Source organism: Acinonyx jubatus, chromosome A1 (genome assembly GCF_027475565.1).
Source record: "Acinonyx jubatus isolate Ajub_Pintada_27869175 chromosome A1, VMU_Ajub_asm_v1.0, whole genome shotgun sequence".
NCBI classification, from domain to species: Eukaryota; Metazoa; Chordata; class Mammalia; order Carnivora; family Felidae; genus Acinonyx; species Acinonyx jubatus.
In genome coordinates, this window is record NC_069380.1 from 209,130,278 (window position 1) to 209,151,541 (window position 21,264).

The 21,264-nt window shown below is 44.5% G+C and overlaps 2 protein-coding genes across 2 annotated transcripts in view; one reads left to right on the plus strand and one right to left on the minus strand.

Moving 5' to 3' along the window:
* The window catches only part of SLC45A2 (solute carrier family 45 member 2), a 36,282-nt gene extending 24,347 nt beyond the window's left edge, over positions 1 to 11,935 (plus strand). The window contains exons 4-7 of the mRNA XM_027075106.2: positions 2,855 to 2,998; positions 3,682 to 3,805; positions 8,159 to 8,373; positions 10,701 to 11,935. Of these exons, the coding sequence (XP_026930907.2) occupies positions 2,855 to 2,998; positions 3,682 to 3,805; positions 8,159 to 8,373; positions 10,701 to 10,922 (705 nt within the window). The 3' untranslated portion in view covers positions 10,923 to 11,935. The remainder of the gene's footprint in view (positions 1 to 2,854; positions 2,999 to 3,681; positions 3,806 to 8,158; positions 8,374 to 10,700) is intronic.
* A 22-nt stretch (positions 11,936 to 11,957) lies between these two features.
* On the minus strand, positions 11,958 to 18,061 carry RXFP3 (relaxin family peptide receptor 3). Its single transcript, XM_015074918.3, has one exon. It carries the CDS (start codon positions 16,986 to 16,988, stop codon positions 15,612 to 15,614), a length of 1,377 nt encoding a protein of 458 aa, XP_014930404.3. The 5' UTR covers positions 16,989 to 18,061; the 3' UTR covers positions 11,958 to 15,611.
* Between the last annotated feature and the right edge of the window lie 3,203 nt (positions 18,062 to 21,264).

Consider the following 21,264-nt stretch of genomic DNA (forward strand, 5'->3'; position numbering starts at 1 on the left):
ATTGCTTACTTCAGCATTTCAATAGTCTCCTTTTGAGACTAGGAAGCTCTCTTCCCAATATTGCCTTTCTCATGTATAAATTTACCACCACCCAATCTCCGGCTGACAAAGGAGCACAATACATGCAGTAGAGTAACTCCTCAGGGCTCAAAACCATTGAAAGGGCTTCACCAAGGGAGCTGATGAGTCAGGGAATAAGATGCCAGCTGAATTTTCATTCTGAGTTAAAATACCCAAAGGGCTTTGAATATTCACATTCCCAGCTTTTACAGAAATAGTAGGCACAATTTGAAAGCTCATATTTATTTTTGGATGAAAGAAAATGTTAGATTAACAATGAAAGTAGAATGAAAATTATGTATAAGGCAGAAGCCTAAATTAATATTTGGAGTGAGGATGAATACTTGCTGGCCACATTCACGTTTTAAAATTCTGCATTTTTGGAAAGAAAACAGGGAAAGTAAAAATAAATCACTTAGTCTGAAGCATGAAACCCAGGCTTTTTATTTTATCTTATTTATTTATATTTTAATTTCTTCAGTAACCTCTATACCCAATAGGAGGCTTGAACCTACAACCCTGAGATCAAGAGTCACATGCTCTACCAACTAAGCCAGCCAGGCACCCCTTTATCTTCCTGTGGTTACTAAAAAGTAACAATCCTGCACTGAGTTTCTTTTACAGCAAACATTTATTTTAACAGTTACCATATTTTACATGCAAAAACAGTTATTTTTTCTAATTCCAAAGGAATGCCTATACTTTTTAAATACTGATTAAGTGCAGTTGTCCCCAATTAACTGCGGTTTCACTTTCCACGTTTCGGTTACCTGTGGTCAGCCGCCATCTGGAAGCAGATGATCCTTCTGACTTATCGTCAGAAGGTCAGTAGTAGCCCTAATGCTATGTCACCACGCCTCACTTCATCTCATCACATAGGCATTTTATCATTTCACATCATCACTTGAAGAAGAGTGAGTATAACACAATACCATATTTTGGGAGAAAGAGACCACATTCACATAACTTTTATTAGTATATATTATTATAATTGTTCTATTTTATTATTAGCTATTGTTGTTAATTTCTTACTGTGCCTAATTTATAAATTAAACATGATTACAGGTACGTATGTGTAAGAAAAAACATAGTCTACAGGTTTCGGTACCATGTGCAATTTCAGGCATGCACTGGGAGTCCTGGAATGTATTGCCTATGGATAAGGGTGGGGATGACTGTATAAGAAAATCAGTTCAGTCATGGTCAGTTGGTTAAATACTACAAAATTGACAACTTAAAAAATCAACTTATACAACAAACCTACAATGAGTAAATATAATTTTCCACAACAAAGAAGTAAAAAGCATTATATAAAGTGTAGAGTTATAAAAACAATATTTTGTTATAGTGAAAATAGAAATTCCCCAGAGACCATCTTATAAATAAACTAGCCAGGACTCAATTTCGTTATGTCAAGATTCAGATTAAATAAAGATATGACAAGAAAGACCCATCACCCCACAATGATTGATGTTTATAGTCTCAGTGTCTTCAGGGCAGCTGACTGCTCAATATTCTCAAGCTTTCTTTCTTCTCTTATATAACTAGATGCTAAAGGCTGTTTGACTCTTTGTATTCAAAACTGTTGTGTCAATAGTTCAAAATTCTCATTTTCTCAAGGCTTCTGATACAAAAAGAAAGTGTAGCTTCTGGTTTTAACATAATTTAAGTCTAAATTAAAGAATATGGGCATGTGTATTCAGTGTGTGTGTGTATGTGTGTGTTCTATATTGTTTTCACTTCTGACTCCACATAGGGCTCATTTATATGTGCTGACTCATCGCAAGATCCAGGGAAATAAACTGAGAAGAGATACTTGGTCAAGAACAGGGAACTGTTTGGCTCTGTATTAGTTTTGTATTGCTACCTAGAAAATTACCACAGCTTGAGCAGCTTGAAGCCATATTTATTATCTCACAGTCCTATAGGTCAGGAGTCTGGGTGGGCTCCACTGGGTTCTCTGCTTAGGGTCTCACAAGGCTGAAATCAAGGTGTTGATTGAGGTGCAGTCTCATCTTGAGGCTCAACTGGGGAAGAATCAGTTTCTGAGCCTCATTCAGGTAGAACTCCTTGTTGTACGACTGAGGTGCTTGTTTTCTTGCTGACTAATGGCCAGGAGTCACTGTCATCTCCTACAGTTCACTCTCAGGTCCCTTCCGTGTGGCCCCTTCCACCTTCAAAGCCAACACTGCTTGTGTTTGAAACTCTGGCTTCTTCTTCTGCTCCCACCTGGAGAAAACTCTCTGCTTTTTAAAGGGCTCATGTGATTTGGTTAGGGTCACCCAGATAATCTTGCTTTTGATTAACTCAAAGTCAACAAATTAGTAACCTTAATTATCTCTGCAAAATCCCTCTGCCGTGTAACACCAGGAAACGGAGATCATGGGGCCATCTTAGAATTTGGTCTATCACACTTTCAGAGTCAAGAAATCTAAGAATTATAATAATCTCGGGGCTAGCTTAGGTCTGTGAGCTCTGTCCTTGTGCAGTGGTTCTGTCATTCAAAGATAGGATGTTAGATATCTCTTGCATGTTGACCCAAAGCAAGCCCCATTTCCAGTTCCATTACCGTTATGTCTCCAAAGCCTCTTCTGGACCTGAAACTGCTAAATACACACACAATTAACAGAACCCCTCCTATAAGACCTCTCCATGGATACCTTGGTGCCATGCCCAGAAAGTGTGACCCTGAGGTTGTCAACTGACAGATATGTAACATGGCTGTGTGCTCTGGCTCACACAGCTGGCTGCATGTCTGCACTGAAGGTCACACCTGTTTCATGTTTTCTTCCAGACTAGGAAGGCAATGACCATGAAATCACTGCTGAGGGAGCTGGTGAATATGCCTCCCCACTACCGCTGTCTTTGCATCAGCCACCTCTTTGGATGGACTGCCTTCCTGTCTAACATGCTCTTCTTCACAGATTTCATGGGCCAGGTAATAAATGTGTGAACACACTCACTGACTTGCACATTAATCCTTCATTCTGCACCTGTTGAGTGCCTTCTGGGCTAACCCCTAAGATGGGCACAGTAAGTGTGAGAAGGAGTACTTTCAAAGAGCTGCCTTGTAGACAGGTCCCAGAGACAAGTTATTACACCCTAGACCTCTCTATGGGACCAGTACTTGATCAAATACAACAAAGAAGAAGGAATCAATGTGAGCTGCAGTGGTCATGGCAGGCATAATAAAGGAGACACAGTATGATCCAGGCCTTGAAAGGTGAATAGGAACTGGAGAAAGAGAGAAGAGAGAAAATAATTCAAGCAGTTATAGGAATGGCATGTGCAGAGATGAGTCAGAAGCCTGTTGGCTGTACCAGAAGGGGGACAGGGTTGTCTAAGTCAGCTGGGGGCAGGATGTTACGTGGAAGGAAGGGTGTTAATGATCTAGGGAGATGTTGTCTAGACTTGATGGCATTAGGACTTCCTGATGGTCCTTGAGTAGAAGTATAAAAGGATGAAAGGGGTGATGTAGTCATGGGAGAATGAGCTCTGTGTCCTGGGAAGGGCCCTTTGGGCAGGGACTGCCACTCCCTAGAGATGGAGAAGCAGAGCACATGGAAAGGGGTCCCTACCACACTGCATTTGCATTTCAACAGCCCCAAATATCTCTTTCAGATTGTGTACCATGGAGATCCCTATGCTGCACACAACTCCACAGAGTTTCTCATCTACGAAAGAGGGGTCGAGGTTGGATGTTGGGGCTTGTGCATCAATTCCATGTTCTCCTCACTTTATTCCTGTAAGTCTCTTCTTCCTGAGGGTATCTTCTAAAGGGCTCTGGTCTAGAAGAATCTTGGACTTTATATTTCTGTATTTATTTTTTGCTCTTTAAAATACAAGATTCATGATAAATATATGGAGATCAGGAAAGACCAGTCCCTTAGAAAGGACCACATGAAGTATCCTTTTCCATACTGAATTCTATGTTGTTTTTCTCATTGATCACTTTTTTCCTTGGAATCTATGGGAACCTGATCAAAGTTCCCTGGAAAATAAAAGGAAATCTTGTAAACAAGATGGAGAAGTATTGGATGGACAAGGGCTAGAGTCCCAGCAGAGAGTATTGATTAGCAGTGAGTATTAATTAGTGTTCTACTGGAGTAAGATCACTGGTGGAGTTTCACAGTATGTTTATTAGAACTATAAATGATTGAACATAGGAAGGATGCTTAAAATGCTGGGTGACAGAATTAACATGCAAAATGTTAGCTTAGCCCAGGTAGGCAGGGTGAAATGTCACAGGAGCACTTTTCAAGGATTGAAGATGACAACTTTTTTCCTAAGGTACCAGCTTTCCACAGGGACTGGAGTCCATTAACCCCCGTTAGCTAAGTTTCAGCTGTAAGGACACTGCAAACAAAGAGATTTCTGTGATTGGTTTTAAACAACCCCAAACTAATGTATTATAACCTTAGTCTCATGTGGTGCCTGCAAATGTGTATGGAAATCTCCAAGCTCTGTATACATTGAATTAAGTGAAATAATCTGGCTGATAAAAGGTATGCAGGTCCCCCATTTGGAGTAGAAATTGGGCTTCTAATAATAATGGAAGCTCCTCCTGGGTTGTGGGGAGAATAGCTGGCCTGCAACTCGGAGCTCTAGGCTTTGGGCAGAGCCAGGGGATAGCAGGGTTATGGCCCAGGTGGGAGAGGGGGAAGTGATGGACAATCCCTGTCACCATTCCCAGGGGGCACTCATTCTGCCACTGAAGTGTGCTTCCTGAGGGGGAAGAGAGTGAACGTGTATAATGACACCTGATCTGGCCTCCAACCAGCCATAGTACATTAGGAAACCTGCTTCAAGATCAAAAAAATATCTTCAAAATATAGCACGAGTGGGAAAAGGGGACCTAATACAAACATATAAGGAATTCATGAGTCCCATAACCATGAAACCATAAAATTTATTATTTTAAAATTTATGATAACCAAATAATGGTGGCTTAAAGGTTATATTTCTTTAGCAAAACTCCTTTTTTTCCCTTTAGGGTGAATGAACTAAGAAAATTCCAGGAGGAAGATTTCAAGTACTTAAAATAGAATCAGAGAGCATTAGACTAAAAGGGACTAATAAGTTATTCATCTCAATCCCTTTGTGCTATCAAGAGGTGGGGGGACTATTTATACCACCTCATTCTTGTAAGAGGAGCCCATTTTTCCACAAGTAATTAGCATTTTAGTTTTGTGACATTTAAAAATATTTTTTTTCTCAAAGAATCCCTACTAAGGACCATTCCATTAGGAGCTACTCTTAGGCATTTGAAAATTAAAATGCATGTTATTTTTTAGGCCCTTTTGAGTTAAAAGCTCTGTATCCAATAAACGATTATTTGAATAGGTTTCCAAAGTTATGTTAATGTGTAGATCTATGGGATCCCTTTCACTTGAATTAGAGCTAAAATTTTATTTATAAAATACCAACCAGCCCTAAGGATCTTCAGGGTCTCTCCATGCCCGTAAGATAAAGTCAAAGTCCTCAGCCTGGCATTCCATGATTTTCAGCTTGGTCTGGTTTACACCTTGACCTCTGTCACTCCCACACAGATTCACTCCCCCTGAAGACTCACTACACAGACTTTCTCAGCTCTGTGTTTTTCAAACTGCTTTTGGTTTTTCCTTCTACCAGATGCTTTTTCTAATTCCACATCTAGACAACTGCTATTCAAGCTTTTAGACTCAGCTCCAATATGACCTTGTTAAATCTTCCAAGTTCTTTCCCTCTGCACTCCAAAACACCCTGGGCAGAATCAATCATTTCCTTTAATTCCAGGGTACATCCTGTATTTTGGACTCATCATATAACATCAGATGCAGACCCAGAATTTCTATCCAGATGGAGTTTGGCAGGGCATTCTGGCTGCAGAGGTGGAGGGTGAGGTATGGTATTTTCAGGTTCCTTTTACATAGCAAGCACACTTAGATCCATGAAAATAGCAATATTGAATACTGAAATATAGCCAATTTTTCATATCATACACTACTATTCATAGTGGGTGCTTAAATCAGTCATTCCCTCCAGTACTGATGAAAGACATAGTATGAAGACATAACCACGACTGGGTATCAGGCCCTTACACTTATTGATTCTCTTCATGAATAGAAGATTTTTTGCCTGACGTCTTTGTACTGAAGTTACTTATGTTTCCAAATATCTCTTTGTGCTTCTTTGCCTTTTTCTTGGCTGGCCTATATACTTGGCTGAGAGCATTTCCCCAGTGAATACTGATGGTGTCTTTTAGGTACTGAGACACCTAGGTTACATTTTTTTGTATAAACGTAATCATTAAGCAAACAGGAACTCTCCTAGCTCTCTATAGCTTTCACTCTCAACCTTGACAGCAGCCCTTCTAGGGATGGTACGGATTTAATAGAGGAAACAACATTTCCCACTTGTCATTTTCAGAGCTCTGACTTCCATCAGATGACCTGAGACAGTTTTTAGTTTCCATAATTGATTCAAATGTAATACAGATTAGATTTCTTGTCTAGGTGAATTAAATCCAACCATTATTTGCACAGATATGGAAAATTTTGTTCTTGAATAGACACATTTGAGGTCTCTATCATTCATCCCCTGGATTCATGGGTTCCAGTAGAATGGGCAGGGGAAAGATAGGGAACATGTGGATTGGGAACAGCTATTTAAAAAAGAAAGATCAAGGTTTCTAAGGGAATTTTCCTACCATGTTGGAAAACATAGTAAAACCTTTAAAAAATTTATTTAAAAAAAATTTTTTTAACGTTTATTTATTTTTGAGACAGAGAGAGACAGAGCATGAATGGGGGAGGGTCAGAGAGAGGGAGACACAGAATCTGAAACAGGCTCCAGGCTCTGAGCTGTCAGCACAGAGCCTGACGCGGGGCTCGAACTCACGGACCGTGAGATCATGACCTGAGCCGAAGTCGGCTGCTTAACCAACTGAGCCACCCAGGCGCCCCTAAAAAATTTATTTTTTGAGAGAGAGAGAGGGAGAGAGAGAGGGAGAGGGAGAGAGAAGGACAGGCAGAGCGAGAGGGATGGAATCCTATGGAGCCCACATCAGGGCTCGATCTCACAACCGTGAGATCATGACCTGAGCCACAATCAAGACTTGGACACTTAACCGACTGAGCCACCCAGGCTCCTCAGTAAAACATTTTAAAACAGAATTTTCAATTTTTTAAAAATGAACTCTACTAATCTACTACAACGCTTTTATGAGCAAGCCAAGTTTTCTGACTGGGAGGGGAACCACATTAAGAGACAACCATCTTCAGACAAGCGTGTATTTGTTGCAATAACAATAGTCACCATTAACTGGATGTCTTCTCTGTGCTTGGCATTGGGCTAAGTGATGTCATAACCATCGGATCTCATTTGATCCTGATGACAACCTCAAAGAAGGGCTTTATTAATCTTGGGGGTTTTTTAGATGAGGAAGCTGAGGTTTTGAGAAGTTATGGAAATGGACCGAGTGTGAGGGAGCCAGCAATGGGGAGGTAGGTTCTGGGTGTGGTGAGAGCCCCTCACCAGCCTGGGAAGTGTTGGCAAGTCAGGGAACCTGTCTTTAGATAAAGGGCATCCTTCACTTCCTTCCCAGGTGTGCCGACGGCCTTCAGATGGGAGTGAAGGGACCAGATGACCTGGATCATTCTTTAAATTTGGTTGTTTCCGTTTCCTCCAGTCTGACTTGGGGCCGTGGGGCCAAGATACGCCTGGATTGTTGTTTGTATCTTGTTAGGTTAGACAGCTGTAAACCAGAAGGAGCCCACTTTTCTTCCATGTCTTGTGCCCCCACAGTCCCATAGCCAAAATGGGCTTTTCCACTTCTTTGCATCCCGCTGGTATTCAGCTGCCTGCTGAACAGCACCTGGTCCCTCCCTGTGGAAAACAAGATCAACCTAGCAAGGCAATTTCCAGCTCTTCTGTATGCACAGGATTTAAGGCTGATTCCAAAAGCCAGCTGTTTTTAAGCACAGATAAGGAGATTCTTTTGTTCCTGACTCGGTATCAGAGGAAGGCTCCTAAAAAAAGTGAATCTTCAAAAGAAAGGATTGTCTGAAATTATCACTGACACCGTCAGCTGCAATTTCTCTCTTTCTTTTCCCCACAGACTTTCAGAAATCTTTGGTATCCTACATTGGATTAAAGGGTCTTTACTTCATGGGGTATTTGCTATTTGGCCTGGGGACAGGATTTATTGGACTTTTCCCGAATGTCTACTCCACCCTGGCTCTGTGTACCTCGTTTGGTGTGATGTCCAGCACTCTGTACACTGTGCCCTTTAACCTCATTGCCAAGTACCACCGCGAGGAGCAAGAAGAGAAGGTGCGTCATTGAACCTCACTTGAAGGCTGGGGGTATTTGGTAGGAAAGTGTAGGGCAGGGCTGGAAACAAGGGTCTTAAAACAGGAGCTCTCAAATGCCCAGCCAAATGTAATGACGGTCCGGTCGAAGCATGACCACCTTCCTAGCCCACACCCTCCTCCTCACTCTGAAGCCCTGTGTACCTGGAGAACAGGGGAGCACGTACTGCTACTCTCATTTATTTGATTAAGAAAAGGGGGCTCAGGAATGCTGAGAAACCAGCCTACAATCACACAAAGAAAGGGGAACCTGGGGATTCTGACAACGGCCCCAATGTCCAGTGCTCCTGCAACATTTCTGGGTCCCCCACTCCCAATGGCTGCAGTGGTGGAGTTATTGATTAAAGGTAGGAAATTCCTAGCCCACATTCCCTTGGAGTCCAGGTTTTAGTCAGTCAGACCCTGGGCACAGGGAGGAAAGCTGGGGTTGCAGGTGGTCACTCCCTGGCTGCCTTTCTCTGCCTTTGGAGCTCAGGATGGAGGGGAAGGCACCAGGCTGCCCTAAAAAAACAGTGGGTGGGGTCTTTCTGCTTTATGATTACCACCTCTTCTTTTCAAAACATGTCACTTTTTCTCCATGAGAATAGACTTACATTTCCTTACCTGGAGTAGTGATATAAAAGCTAAAGAAATAAAGCTTAATCCATCCCAGCAGGAAGCTGCTAAAACACTGGACCCTTTCATGTGCCTGGGCAACCCCAGTCTTCTCTATCATTTGTTCTGACCAATGCCGCAGGGCAGAGTTGCGCTAGGAGTTAAAACCTTCCAAATTAGAGTCCGTGGCTGCTCTCATCCCCTGGCAAACATTGTCACTAACGTTTCGATGCACACACAGGTTTTGCTGTTAAAGAGACAGTTATCACAAAGAACAGAACCTCCTAGGAGAAAGCTAGGGCAAAAACACACAAGCTTTGCATTCAGAGAAACCTGGGTTCGAATCCTGCTGCCCCTGCTTTGCAGTTGTGCAACACTGGGGAAGTCATCCATTTATTTATTAAATATCACTTAGAACGAGTTCATTTTTAGAGAAGGCAATATGTTCACATGGTTCAACAATCACAGCAATATACACAATATACACGTACACACTGACAGGTGGCTCCCACCTACTCATTTCCCCATCTCCCCCCAGGGGGCCTACAAGTAAGCACTCTTACTAGGTTTTTGTTTATCTTTCCAGTATTTTAAAATGAAAATCAGACAAGTATGAATCTGTTTTCTTATTTTCCCTTTCTTATGCAAAGCATAATGTGCATTTTTTCTGCACAATGCTTTTGTTTTTTAACCTTACTAGTATAGGAATTATCATTCAAACTCTCAGAGCCTGAGCTTCCTCATCAAGCAAATGGGAATAATATGCTCACCTTATAGAGTTGTTGGAAAATGAAATTTCACAAGATAGTGCAGGTGGTCTGTCTAGCGTGATGCCTACCTAGCACCTGGCAAAGACTCCAAAAAAAGTAGTTAGTATTATTGTTGTTATATGGGGATAATGGTAATACGTGCATCCAGGGAGGAGGGAAGGAAGATGTGAAGCGACATATGCCGAAGAATCTTGCACAGGCCTAGCATAAAGAATACACCCAATAAGTGGCGACATTATCAACCGATTCAGGCCACATATCGACCATATTGAAAGGCTGACTTTTTTTTTTTATGTTGTTTCTCCTGTGTAGATCTGGGATTCAACATCCTGCTACACATATTTGAAATTTTAACACTAAGGAGGGAAGGAAGGGAGTATGTATTGAGTTTCCATTCCATTTTATTTATTGACTTCTTAGGAAGAGATAATTTTGCATATATGAATCATTTAACCTTCATGGGCACTAACAGGGGAATTGAAGGTAGGTGGCAGGTAGGAAAAACAGCCTCGGGCACGACTTTGGAGCTTCTCGGTGACCTTAAGTCAGGAGTTGGCAAACTATGCCTCATTGACCACATGTGGCCTGCCACTTGTTTTTGTACAGCCCATGAGCTAAGAATTCTCTTAATATTTTTAAATGAAATTTTAAAAAGAAAATCAGTAGAAGGATAACGTTTGTGACAAGTGAAAATTACATGAAATTCAAATACCAATGTCCGTGAAGTTATATTGGAACGCCAACTCGTGTGTTTACTGTAGCTGCTTTCACACTACAATGGTAGAGCTGTGTGCTTGCGACCGAGACCATGGGAACCACAGGCTGAACGTGTTTCCTATCTGGCTCTTCACAGAAATAGTGTGCTGACCTCTGCCCTAAAGTATCGTTCGCGTAGATTAAATGTGTTCCTGTGTTTCCCTTGCAGAGACAGCAGGCCCCGGGAGGGAGTCTGGACGGCAGTGAGAGAGGGCAGGGCCTGGACTGCGCAGTCCTCACCTGCATGGTGCAGCTGGCTCAGATCCTGGTTGGAGGTGCCCTGGGCTTCCTGGTCAACAAGGCTGGGAGCGTCATTGTGGTAATCACAGCCTCTGTGGTGGCCATGATCGGCTGCTGTTTTGTGGCTCTCTTCGTAAGATATGTGGATTAGGTCAATAGGGAGACATCATCCCTAACCTCCAACACAGTGAAGGACATGGTAGGAAATCAGTCTGTCCTCTGGCTCCGCAGCTTTGGGGTCTGCCCATTGGCTGCCCTGCGTTATGACTTCAGCTACAGTGATCTGCCTGCACGTCACTTTCTGCCAACCCTCTGCACGGCAGTTTCCTTATTTTAGGCATCATCTATCTCGGGAAAGACTGGGCTCTGCCTCCATTCACCGGTGGCAAAGGTCAATTGTGGGAGATGGCGCCTCCATGTGCCTTCCTACTGCATCTCAAGACATTCCGGGCCTTGACAAAATGCCAGAAGCTGACTAGTTTTACACAGGACAATGGTGTTTATTATATCGTGTGTTGTTTTTTTCTTAACCAGAGGTCTATATTTAATCGGAGGGTCATACTTTTCATTATTTCACCAATACTCAAAATATTGCTGATGATTTATGATATTAGCTTACTCATATTTAATTCATATTTAATTTACTCATACAGACAGTCCCTGGCTTACAATACAATGCTTCAAATTACAATTCTTCTTCCTCTTCTCCTTCTCCTTCTCCTTCATCTTCTTTTACTTAACGATAGTTGGAAAGCAGTGCACATTCAGTAGAAATCATACCTCAGATTGTGAATTTTGATCTTTTCTGGGTGATACATGCCCTTGTGATGCTGGGCAGCGGCAGCCACAGCTCCCAGTCAGTCTCACCATCCCGAGGGTGAACAACTGGTCCACTGACCACCATTCTGTCTCCATACAGCTCCACTGGTTTTGTTTCTGGTTTCCATTTTCAGTATGGTATTCAGTAAATTACATGAGATAGTCAACACTCAAAACCACTCCATCTTCCTTCCTCCATCTCCCTCTCATGTTATCCATCGTAGAGTGGCGAGGTCATGACTGACTCAGAGGAGTGATCAGGGAGAAACCTGCTCTCTAGCCTATACTGTGGGATGATGATGAGCAAATGCTCAGAGGACCCCATGTGACCCAGAACCCTGTGTTATAAAAGAAACGCCTCCCTTGTAATTCACCTGTCCTTGGTGTCTGCAAAGTTTAAAAGTAGAACTATTTGCAGACTTCAATGTTTATTTCCTGATCATTTCTCCAAGGACTGTTCTGGTGATTGAAGATTTTGAAATCAATGAATGGGTGAGGTAGGAAGGACCTGCAGTTAAGGACCATCTTACCTGGACCCCAAGAAGTTAAAAGTAGTCATCTCTGGCCAAGCACAGGGCAAGGGAAGCTCTTTTCAGCTGAAGGACTGGATGGGCTGCTGGGATGAAGAAAGGAGCTGGGGCATGCATTCACCACCACCCCTAAATCCCCTCACACACATGCATTCACACACACACTTGGATATTCAAACACTCTGCTCTCTTAACTCGACTCCACTCAGGTTTGAATGAGTGGATAGAATCCAATTTTAAAAGCCTCTAACCACTTTTAGGCACTCAAGTACTTGTTCTCAGTATACTTGTTCTCTTGTTTCTGTCTGACAGTAATGTTCTATCCCCAGACAAATAAAGCAAATGCAGGGACACCTAAATTCAGATCAGAAATCCCAGGAAATCCTGTAGGAGAAAGGAAAGCCAAACTGCTTTGTCTGCTGCTTCCCGCACCATGCAACTGACATTCCAACCTCAAACCTTTAATCACTGCTTTCCCTCAGCTGCAAATGTCCTGTGTCCCCACTACCTGTCTAAATCGCCATCCCTGCCCATTTAACTTGTACCCTTATTTCTAGGTCCATCTCATATACTATTTTGATAAGGAAGTCTCTTATCCTCCAGCAGAACCAAGCTTTCTGCCCCCTGTATTACCATAGCACTTTCTTTTAGCCTTATTATGACATTCAACTCACTGTTCCATGACCTAGTTGCCTTGTGTACATGGCTGTGTCTCCTAAATATACAAGTCGGTAATGTGTCTAGTTGATGTGTGTAATCTCAGCACCCAGTACAGGGCTTGGCACACAACTGGCATTCAAAAAAATAAAATAAATTTGGCCATTTCCTGGTTTATTTTTTTGTCTTTGTGGTAAACAGAAGTCATAGTCTTGGCTCTCTCTAGCCATGTTCTCAGAAGCCCTCAAGTTTGGATGGGGACAAGTGGATTCTTTTCACAAAGTTCTTTCATGAAGGCCGTGCCCTTAGCCCCTTCTGTTTTTCTAGGGCCCATCATGGCAGAAGCACACCCTTCAACATACTTCCCTAAAAACCTGAACCAACCCAGTATCTTATTCTCAAAATTGAAATGGCAAGTTCCTGTCACAAAGAGAATCTCTCCATGAGAGGCTAATATCAACATTATACATGGATACACTGCCATGCTACTACTGTTTGTTCTTTCTGGGTGTTTCTTGCTTGGTTATTTTGTTTTTGGGGACTCGGAGGGGATTGCCGTTCAGTTTTTATTAGCCCAATTGCTATTCGATATCAGTATCAATATTTTTTTCTTCCTAAAGAGCAAAGATAGACTAATTTGACAACTTTATTTATTTATTTATTTATTTATTATTTATTTATTTATTTAAGTAGACTACACCCAAGGTGGGGCTTGAACTTAACAACCCAGAGATCAAGAGTCACATGCTCTACCAACTGAGCCAACCAGGCATCCCTATTTGACTACTTTAAAACAAAAGCATTATTCGGTTTTCTAAAAAGCTAACTTCTCAGGACTGCTCAGGATTGAGGAGATCGGGAAGCTTTCGTTTTTGTGGCAAAGTTATGAATGCTTAGTAATTACACTGCGTTGTGTTACAGAATGCAGGACAAGGGATGCTAGGGCTGCAGGTGTTCACACTGAGCCTGAAATCTCAGACAATACAGGACATTTCCAACAAAAGTACTAAAAGATTTACAGTTTGAGAGGCTATTTAAGCAGACATGTTTGTATAAAGATTATTTATTGCGAAAGAACCACAACAATAGATGCCCAAGTTGCCAGGTTTGCTTTTTTTTTTTAATCCCAAACTAGATCACCCAAAGAGAACAGTAGCACCTCTGTCCAAACTGGCAGTTGGATGGGTAGGCTGATGTCTGATCCCTATTCTCTAAGCAGCCTCAAGAAAGGACTAAATTGCTATGACCAGGACAGAATTGTCTTAAGAAACGTGTCATTCTTCAGAGATGGTCCCATAGACTGCCTGGTGGTTAAGGAAGAGTTTGTAATTCACGCTCACCATGCAGAGTATTCCTTAGAATGAATGGAACTTGGCCAAAGAGCCATTTGAAGTCCCACAGTATCCTGTGGAAAGTCTTACTCCCCACCTTGTCTTCTCAATATTATGAGAAAGAGAGAACCCCTCAGCAGAAATTGTGATGATCCCCTCAGAATAGGCTCTCTGTACTCTCTTCCCTTTGGGATAGATTTTACTCGAGTCTTGCATTCCCTTTCCCACCCCACGCCTCCTGTTGAAATCTGGTTCTAGGAGTTTGGTTTCCAGAAGTCTCCCTTACCCCCCCCCCCCCTGCTCCCCCATTTCTACAGTATCTTTTAGTTTTCTGTCCTGAGCCTACAGAAGCCCACCCTTCTACAGGCTGGTAGAGCCTCTATCAAACGGGCACCCGGAGTTCCAAAGAGTGAAGGAGGAGAGGCTACAGAAAAGTCCCCACGCCCAGTAGCGTGTCTACTCAGACCTTTTCAAGTTGCTCCAGGGCACAGCTCACCTGCCGCGCGCAGAAAGGAGCACACAGCGTTTCCAGTACCCACGCCGCTCCCCAGGGAACTGGGAAGTCCAGGCTTCCGGCACCCGGCGCCCTCTCTTCCTGCTAGGTTACTAAGGGAGCACGTGAGCTTCCCTTTTCCTTCAGAGGCGAGAGCCTGAAAAGGTCTCAGTTCAGTCCCTCTAATCACAATGCATCTGCTCCCTCCCTCAGGGACGCCACTCTCCAGCGAATCGCTCGCGGCGTTTGCGGGCAAGTGTTTTGTCTCAGGTGACAGCTGAGCACAGAGTCGCGGCCCGGCTCCCGCGTACCCACTCCCCCTGTCCGCGATGGTAAATGATACAATGGCCTCACGGGAGATGCCTCTCTCTCGAGGTGCATTTCTCTTGAATGCGGATCAAGACTGTCGCTACTTTCTTCCAACTCCGAAAAAGTTTCTTATTCCCAAACCGGGCTCTCTGCGCAGCCACGCCGCAAGTCAGACGGCACTGCGGCGGTCTCGCCTGCCAAGGCGCGAAGGAAAGGTTTTTGTGGGAGGCTCCCCCAGTTGGACGCGCCGCTAGGACCCTTTCAAGAGCTCCATAAAAGTCGCTGGAATAAATGCGCTCAATTGCCTGCGCACCACTTGGCTGAGCCCCACTTCCTCGCGCCCCAATTTCTTTACATTCCTGAGTCCTTTCTCCGCTTCTGGGCGCCCCTACCCTGCCCAGTGTTGACAGCCTAAGGAGAGGAAGTGGTGTGGGGGGAGAGAAGGGGGACGCGGGCTGGTGGCTTGGCTCTGCGATGCTGACCCGGGCCCCTTTGCCAGCTTCCTCTCTCCACCCTGTCAGGAAGCCTTCCCTCTCCGGAGACCGCCCCCTCGTCTTCTCAGTGGCGTCTCCCTTGCGCCCCTCCCTATCCTCGTCCCTCCTACCTCTCGATCCGGCGGGCGCCCAGCATCTCCTAATCCGCTCTCCTCTTTCCCCACCCGGGGAAGGCCACTTTGCGGTGACGGCGCACCCTGGGCTGAGTCAGTAGGCGGAGCTGCTGGGCAGCAGATCGTAGCGCCCCCCACTGTAGACCACCACGCCAGGCGGGTAGTAGACCAGGTCTGGCTCCGCGGTCGGGTGGAGAGGTGCCAGGGCCTGCAGCCCCTGATCTTCGGGCTCTGGCTTGGTGGTGGCGGTGAAAGGGCGCATGCTGGTGAAAGAGGGCGACGCGATGCGCCACAGCAGACTCTTGAGCGCTTTGCGGAACTCGCGGCGCACGAGGCAGTAGAGGATGGGGTTGAGACAGCTGTTGGAATGAGCCAGGCACACGCTTACCGGGAACGCGTATACCTGGCATAGGAAATACTCTTGGCTGAAGGGCACCGCGTTGAACTTGATGAGGATGCTCCAGGTGGTGAGCGCCTGGTTGGGCAGCCAACACAGGAAGAATGATAGGACCACGATGGTCACTGATTTGGTGACTTTGGACCGTCTCCGGGCGCTGGCTGCGGCCAGGCTGCCCCGGGCAGCCGAGGCTCCTCCTTCGGTCCCTGCCACTCGGCGATCGGAGATGAAGCGCACCAGCAGCAGATAGCACAGGCTGATGATACACAAGGGCAGCACGAAGCCTAGCAGCACCTTCTGCAAGTGGTAGAGGCCCAGCCAGAACTGTCTGTCGCCGCCCAGCAACTTGTCTGGGAAGCGCACCAGGCACAGCTCCTCGCCCATCACCTTGATAGTGGTGGAGAAGATGGCATTGGGCAACGAGGCCAGCGCGGCGGAGGCCCAGATCAATACGCACAGTGCTTTGGCTGAGAAGCAGCAGCTGCCCCCCAGGCTTTTGCCGCAGCAGTCGCACCGGCCGTGCCTTCGGGTCCTGTGGCTCTTAAGAGCCGAGGCCACCGAGTGGTAGCGCGCCACGCTCATGGAGGTGAGGAAGAAGACGCTGGCGTACATGTTCATGGACGTCACTATGGATACGATCTTACACATGGCCTTGCCGAAGGGCCATTTGAAGTCCAGAGCGTTTTCCACCGCCCAGAAGGGCAGGGTGAGTACGAATTGAAAGTCTGTCAGCGCCAGGTTGGTGACGAAGAGGTTGATGGAGGACTTGCGCCATCCCTGCTTACTCTTCATCAGGTAGAGCACCAGCAGGTTGCCGGTCAGGCCCAACGCGCAAACCACCCAGTACACCACGCTGATGAGGACCCGCACCCGGGCCTCGGTGTCTGCACTTTCTGTCCCGCCGGTGCCCGGCGGATGCCCCGGCGCCGCGCCGTCAGGCAGCTCTAGCCCCAGATCCCACCACAAGTCCTGAAGCCGCAGCGACGCGTTGCCGCTGGTGTTGGCCGCCTGCAGAAAGTACGGGATCATACTGAAGAGTTCTGCGAGCTCGTCTCTGCCAGCTGCCTTCTTCATGGTGACTGTCGTGGCTGCAGCGACTACCTGCAAGCACAGGTGCCTCTAGGTCATGTTCCAGGAGGACTTCAAGACCTAAGCGAGTCCAACGCACTGGGGGTTCTGTCCCCGCGAGGGCGCAGGGCGTTCGTGGGAGCTTTCAAGGAAGCAGTTGCACGTGGCTCTTGGGTACTGGGTGCCAAAAGCTTCTCTGGCCCGCGGCGGCGTTGGGGCGCGAGAGTTGGTCTCCGCGTCTGTTCTGGAGCGGAGTTCTAGAACCGAGCAGCGCAGCTCCGAAGGCGAGCGGTGGGCGTCCAAGGGTTCTCTGGCTGAGGTCGGAAGATCCTTGCTGTACGATCCAGACGTTCCCGCACCGCGTTTGTTGGGCACTAGCCTATACCCACCCTGCCCCTCAGGACCTCTATTGGGGGCCCGCTCCTTCTCTTTGTCGGTTTCCTTTGCTGCTGCAGCTCGGACGAGGTTTCTGCCCTTTGAGAGGAAAAAGAGAGGGGAGTTCCATCTATCTCGCTCTGACTCTCCGGAGGTCTTTCGAAGTCATCTTCCCAGCCTTGCGCCTCCACCTCTCCGCTGTTGTCAGCTCCCAGTGAGTTGCCAGCCGCTGTCACCGGAATTCTACTCGCACCCGCAAAACCTAGGCTGCGGGCTCCCAGGGAGCATGCGTAAACCCCCGCGCGAGTTGAGGGGGCGCTTTCCGAGGTGCTGAACTTCGCCACGCCCGCTTCGGGAAGGAGGAAGCGGTGGGCGGCAGGGAGAGCCCACCAGAAGATTCTCCTTTTCCTCTTCAAAGTTTCAGAAGATGGTTGTAACCCTTTATTTTCCTATGTTTCTGGAAGAAAGTCGGCTTTGATTTGCTCTCCCTTCTTCTTGTTTATTCCCAAACATAACTGCAGGTATTAGAATTTTTTTCTTTCTTCTTTACTCTCACTTTATCTTTGAAATGATACCATTCGATGAAAGATGGTTCTAAAAATTCAAGATCTCCTACCCATTTTTATTTTTAAAAGCAACGGTAGTGGCCTCTTTTCATGCCCAGACCCCAAGTCAGATGATGGGCTTTTACTGGATAAACACAAATTCCACGTCCCCTTCTTTAATTATCTAACCACTTTACTTGGTGTCTGTGATTGTCACGATTTTCAAAGCTTCTTCATATAGCAGAACTATAGGTTCAAGTGTTGCCCTCTGCCTTTGGTATGTACTAAGAACTGAGGTTAGGCAGAGAGTATACAATTGGGGAGCTGACTTCACAGACACTAGATACCTCCCGTCCAGCTCTCAGCCCAAAGCTCTTTCACAAATTGCTTACTCACATGCATTCTCTTTACCTTGATGCAGTTGGAATAGGGGATTCTATGAGGCTGTTTTTGGACCACCAGCCCTTTACTTTCACTACGATTATAATCAAAACTCTTTAGCAGGTGTTTTTCAGACCAATGGAAGTAAATGTTAAGGAATCTTCTAAGTTACTTTGGGCAAGGGGAACCAGTGTAAACCATTTGAATTACTTCTCAAATCGCAGTTTATTTAAATGCCAGCTCAACTGCTCAATGTAAACTATACTTCTTAGGGTGAAATTAAGAAATTTGAAATGTTTTCTGCACTGTCCCCGCCTAAACTGAGACAAAAATATGTTAAGCATAATTGTCCTCTCTTCTGTGGAGTTCACGACTTTACTTACAGAGATGAAGAGGATGTGGCTTTAAAGCAGCAGAGATAGCAAAATAGTTAAAAAAGAAATGTGGTACCCAAAACATATGAAGGGAAACTGAAACAATCTGGATTCCAAAGCAAGAACCCAGTTCCAAGCAGAGAACATGCTTCCCTATACACTCTGGACTTCTCCAGTTGCCGGCTAGAGGGCGTCAGGGCTTTAGTAAAAAACAAATCAAAACCAACCACCTTGAACAGCTCTAATCTGGAGAAGTTCATTCAGCCCAGCTCTGATTATTGCTCCCAATCCACAAGTTGCCTCTGTGGACACCTCTTATCTCTGTTTTAGTATCCTCATCTTTAAGCTCACTTTTCACTTCATGTTTTACTAATTCTTTCTCCATCAAAATTTTCTCTCTCCTTTATTTAAAAAAAGAAGTTAAAAAATATTTCAAGGTGCTATTGAAAAATGAGGAAGCCTATGGCATACTCTGACAATCCTTTGCCTTGTTTTTCACACCTGTATATGGAAGGAATTACAGTTTTTAAATATTCTGAGGATAGATGCTAAGTAGGTGACATCAGAGTCAGGTGGGGAGCTCCTCCCAGCCCTATGCTGGCCCAGAGATTCTGATTCTCAGTGGATTTGGAAAAGGATCCAAGACTGTACATTTGCTTAAGTTTATTTTCATTTATTTTGAGACAGAGATAGAGAGCAAGTGGGGGAGGGACAGAGAGAGAGAGACGGAGACCAAATCCCAAGCAGGGTCTGAGATGTCAGCACAGAGCCCAATGTGGGGCTTGAATTCATGAACTGTGAGATCATGACTTGAGCTGAAATCAAGAGTTGGACGCTTAACTGACTGAGCCACCCAGGTGCCCCAAGACTCTACAACTTAAATGCATTCTTCCAGATGATACTAATTTTTTTCTAAGTTTGGGAATATCTGGACTTTTTTTTTTTTTCTAACTTTCCAGGTAAAAAAATATTAAGTTCCCAAAAGTAATGAATGTCCAGTGGTGGTTTATCACACCCTAATATTGGAAACAAAGGAAGAGAAAGAGGTCTTGGCAAGTTTCCTTAAAATCACATTTGGGTCCAACAATGACATTTTCTTCATTGTGGGACTGAGAGGGCCATGTGCTCCTGTGGTATGTCAGACAGCACATCTCAGACTGAGCCCTCGGGACAGGCTGTCCCAAGTGCGACTCTCCAGAATTCAGCCAGAATGCTTCTAAGGCTAGAATATTCGTTTCTGAATCTGCTCTCTGAAAATGAACCAGAGATCATGTACAGCAATTTATAGTATCACTTAAGTAAGCCTGTGTTATGGAAGCAAAAATCCCTTTTCAAAGAAGTTCTTTTCCAACACTAACTAAAGATATTTTAGACCAATTATCCTAAAAATATGGGCCACATTTTTCTCAGACATCATCTAAAAAATTCAAGGAGAGAAACATATCAGTGGTGGTCAAGTATCATTTAATTATACAAGGTCATAATCCAAATAATGTAATATATGACAAACAAGTTAGTAAAGGCTAGGATGTGAGTTTGAGGGAGCCTGGTATCACATGGATAGTTTGTTCTGGGCAGACTGTAGCAAGACAGAAGCACTTGAGCTGGATCTAAATGAGAAGACAGGAAATTACAGGAGTCAGGTTAGAGAGAAGATATGTAATCTGAACTTCTTGATTCTGGGATTCTACAAAGAAAAGTGGGTTTTCAGATAAAATAGAAAAGAATCTATTCTTTCAAGATTCCTTTGGAATATGTGCAGATAATCTTCACTCTGAATTATTTCTTTTCAGTCTGCAGATAGCACAGAATTTTATTGTACCAAAATTATGAATTGAATTCCTAATATGCACAAAGCAATGTGTTAGGTGTTTGGATATAAAACAACAAAACAACAATGGTACAATAATAATAATAATAATAATAAAAGCAATGATAACCATTCATATTTCACATTTATTTGGAAACTATTATTTTTCTAGGGTTGTTGTAACAAATTATCACAAAATGGGTGGTTTAAAAGAACAAAAATTTATTATCTCAAAATCCTCAACACTAGAAGTCAGAAATCAGGGTGTTGTCAGAGTTGGTTCCTTGGATGTTCTGAGGGAGAAAACATACCATGCCTCTCTCCTAACTTCTGGTGAGTCTATGTTGATTCCTTGGTTTGTAACAGTATCATTGTTATCTCTGTCTTTGTCTTCAGATGGCATTTCTCCTTTCTGTGTGTATCTTTGTGTCTCTGTCTTCTCTCTATATAAGGACACCAGTCACTGAATTAGTGTCTACTCTAATCCTATATGACTTCATCCTAATCTGCAAAAGTTATATATTTACATTTCCAAACAGGGTCACATTCACAGGTACCGGGAACTAGGACCTGAACATATCTTTTTAGGGGACACAATTATACCCACTACAGGTAACAACTGTGTCCACTGTGCAAAGGTTTTTATCTGCATTATCTCACCTAATACTCACAAGTGAGGTTAATACTACTATCATCCCAGATCTGATTTCCAGCCTTTTATCCCCAGAACTCTAGAGTTGCATATCCAACTGTTACTTGATGCTTCAACATGGTTGCCGATTTCCTTCAGATTTTTC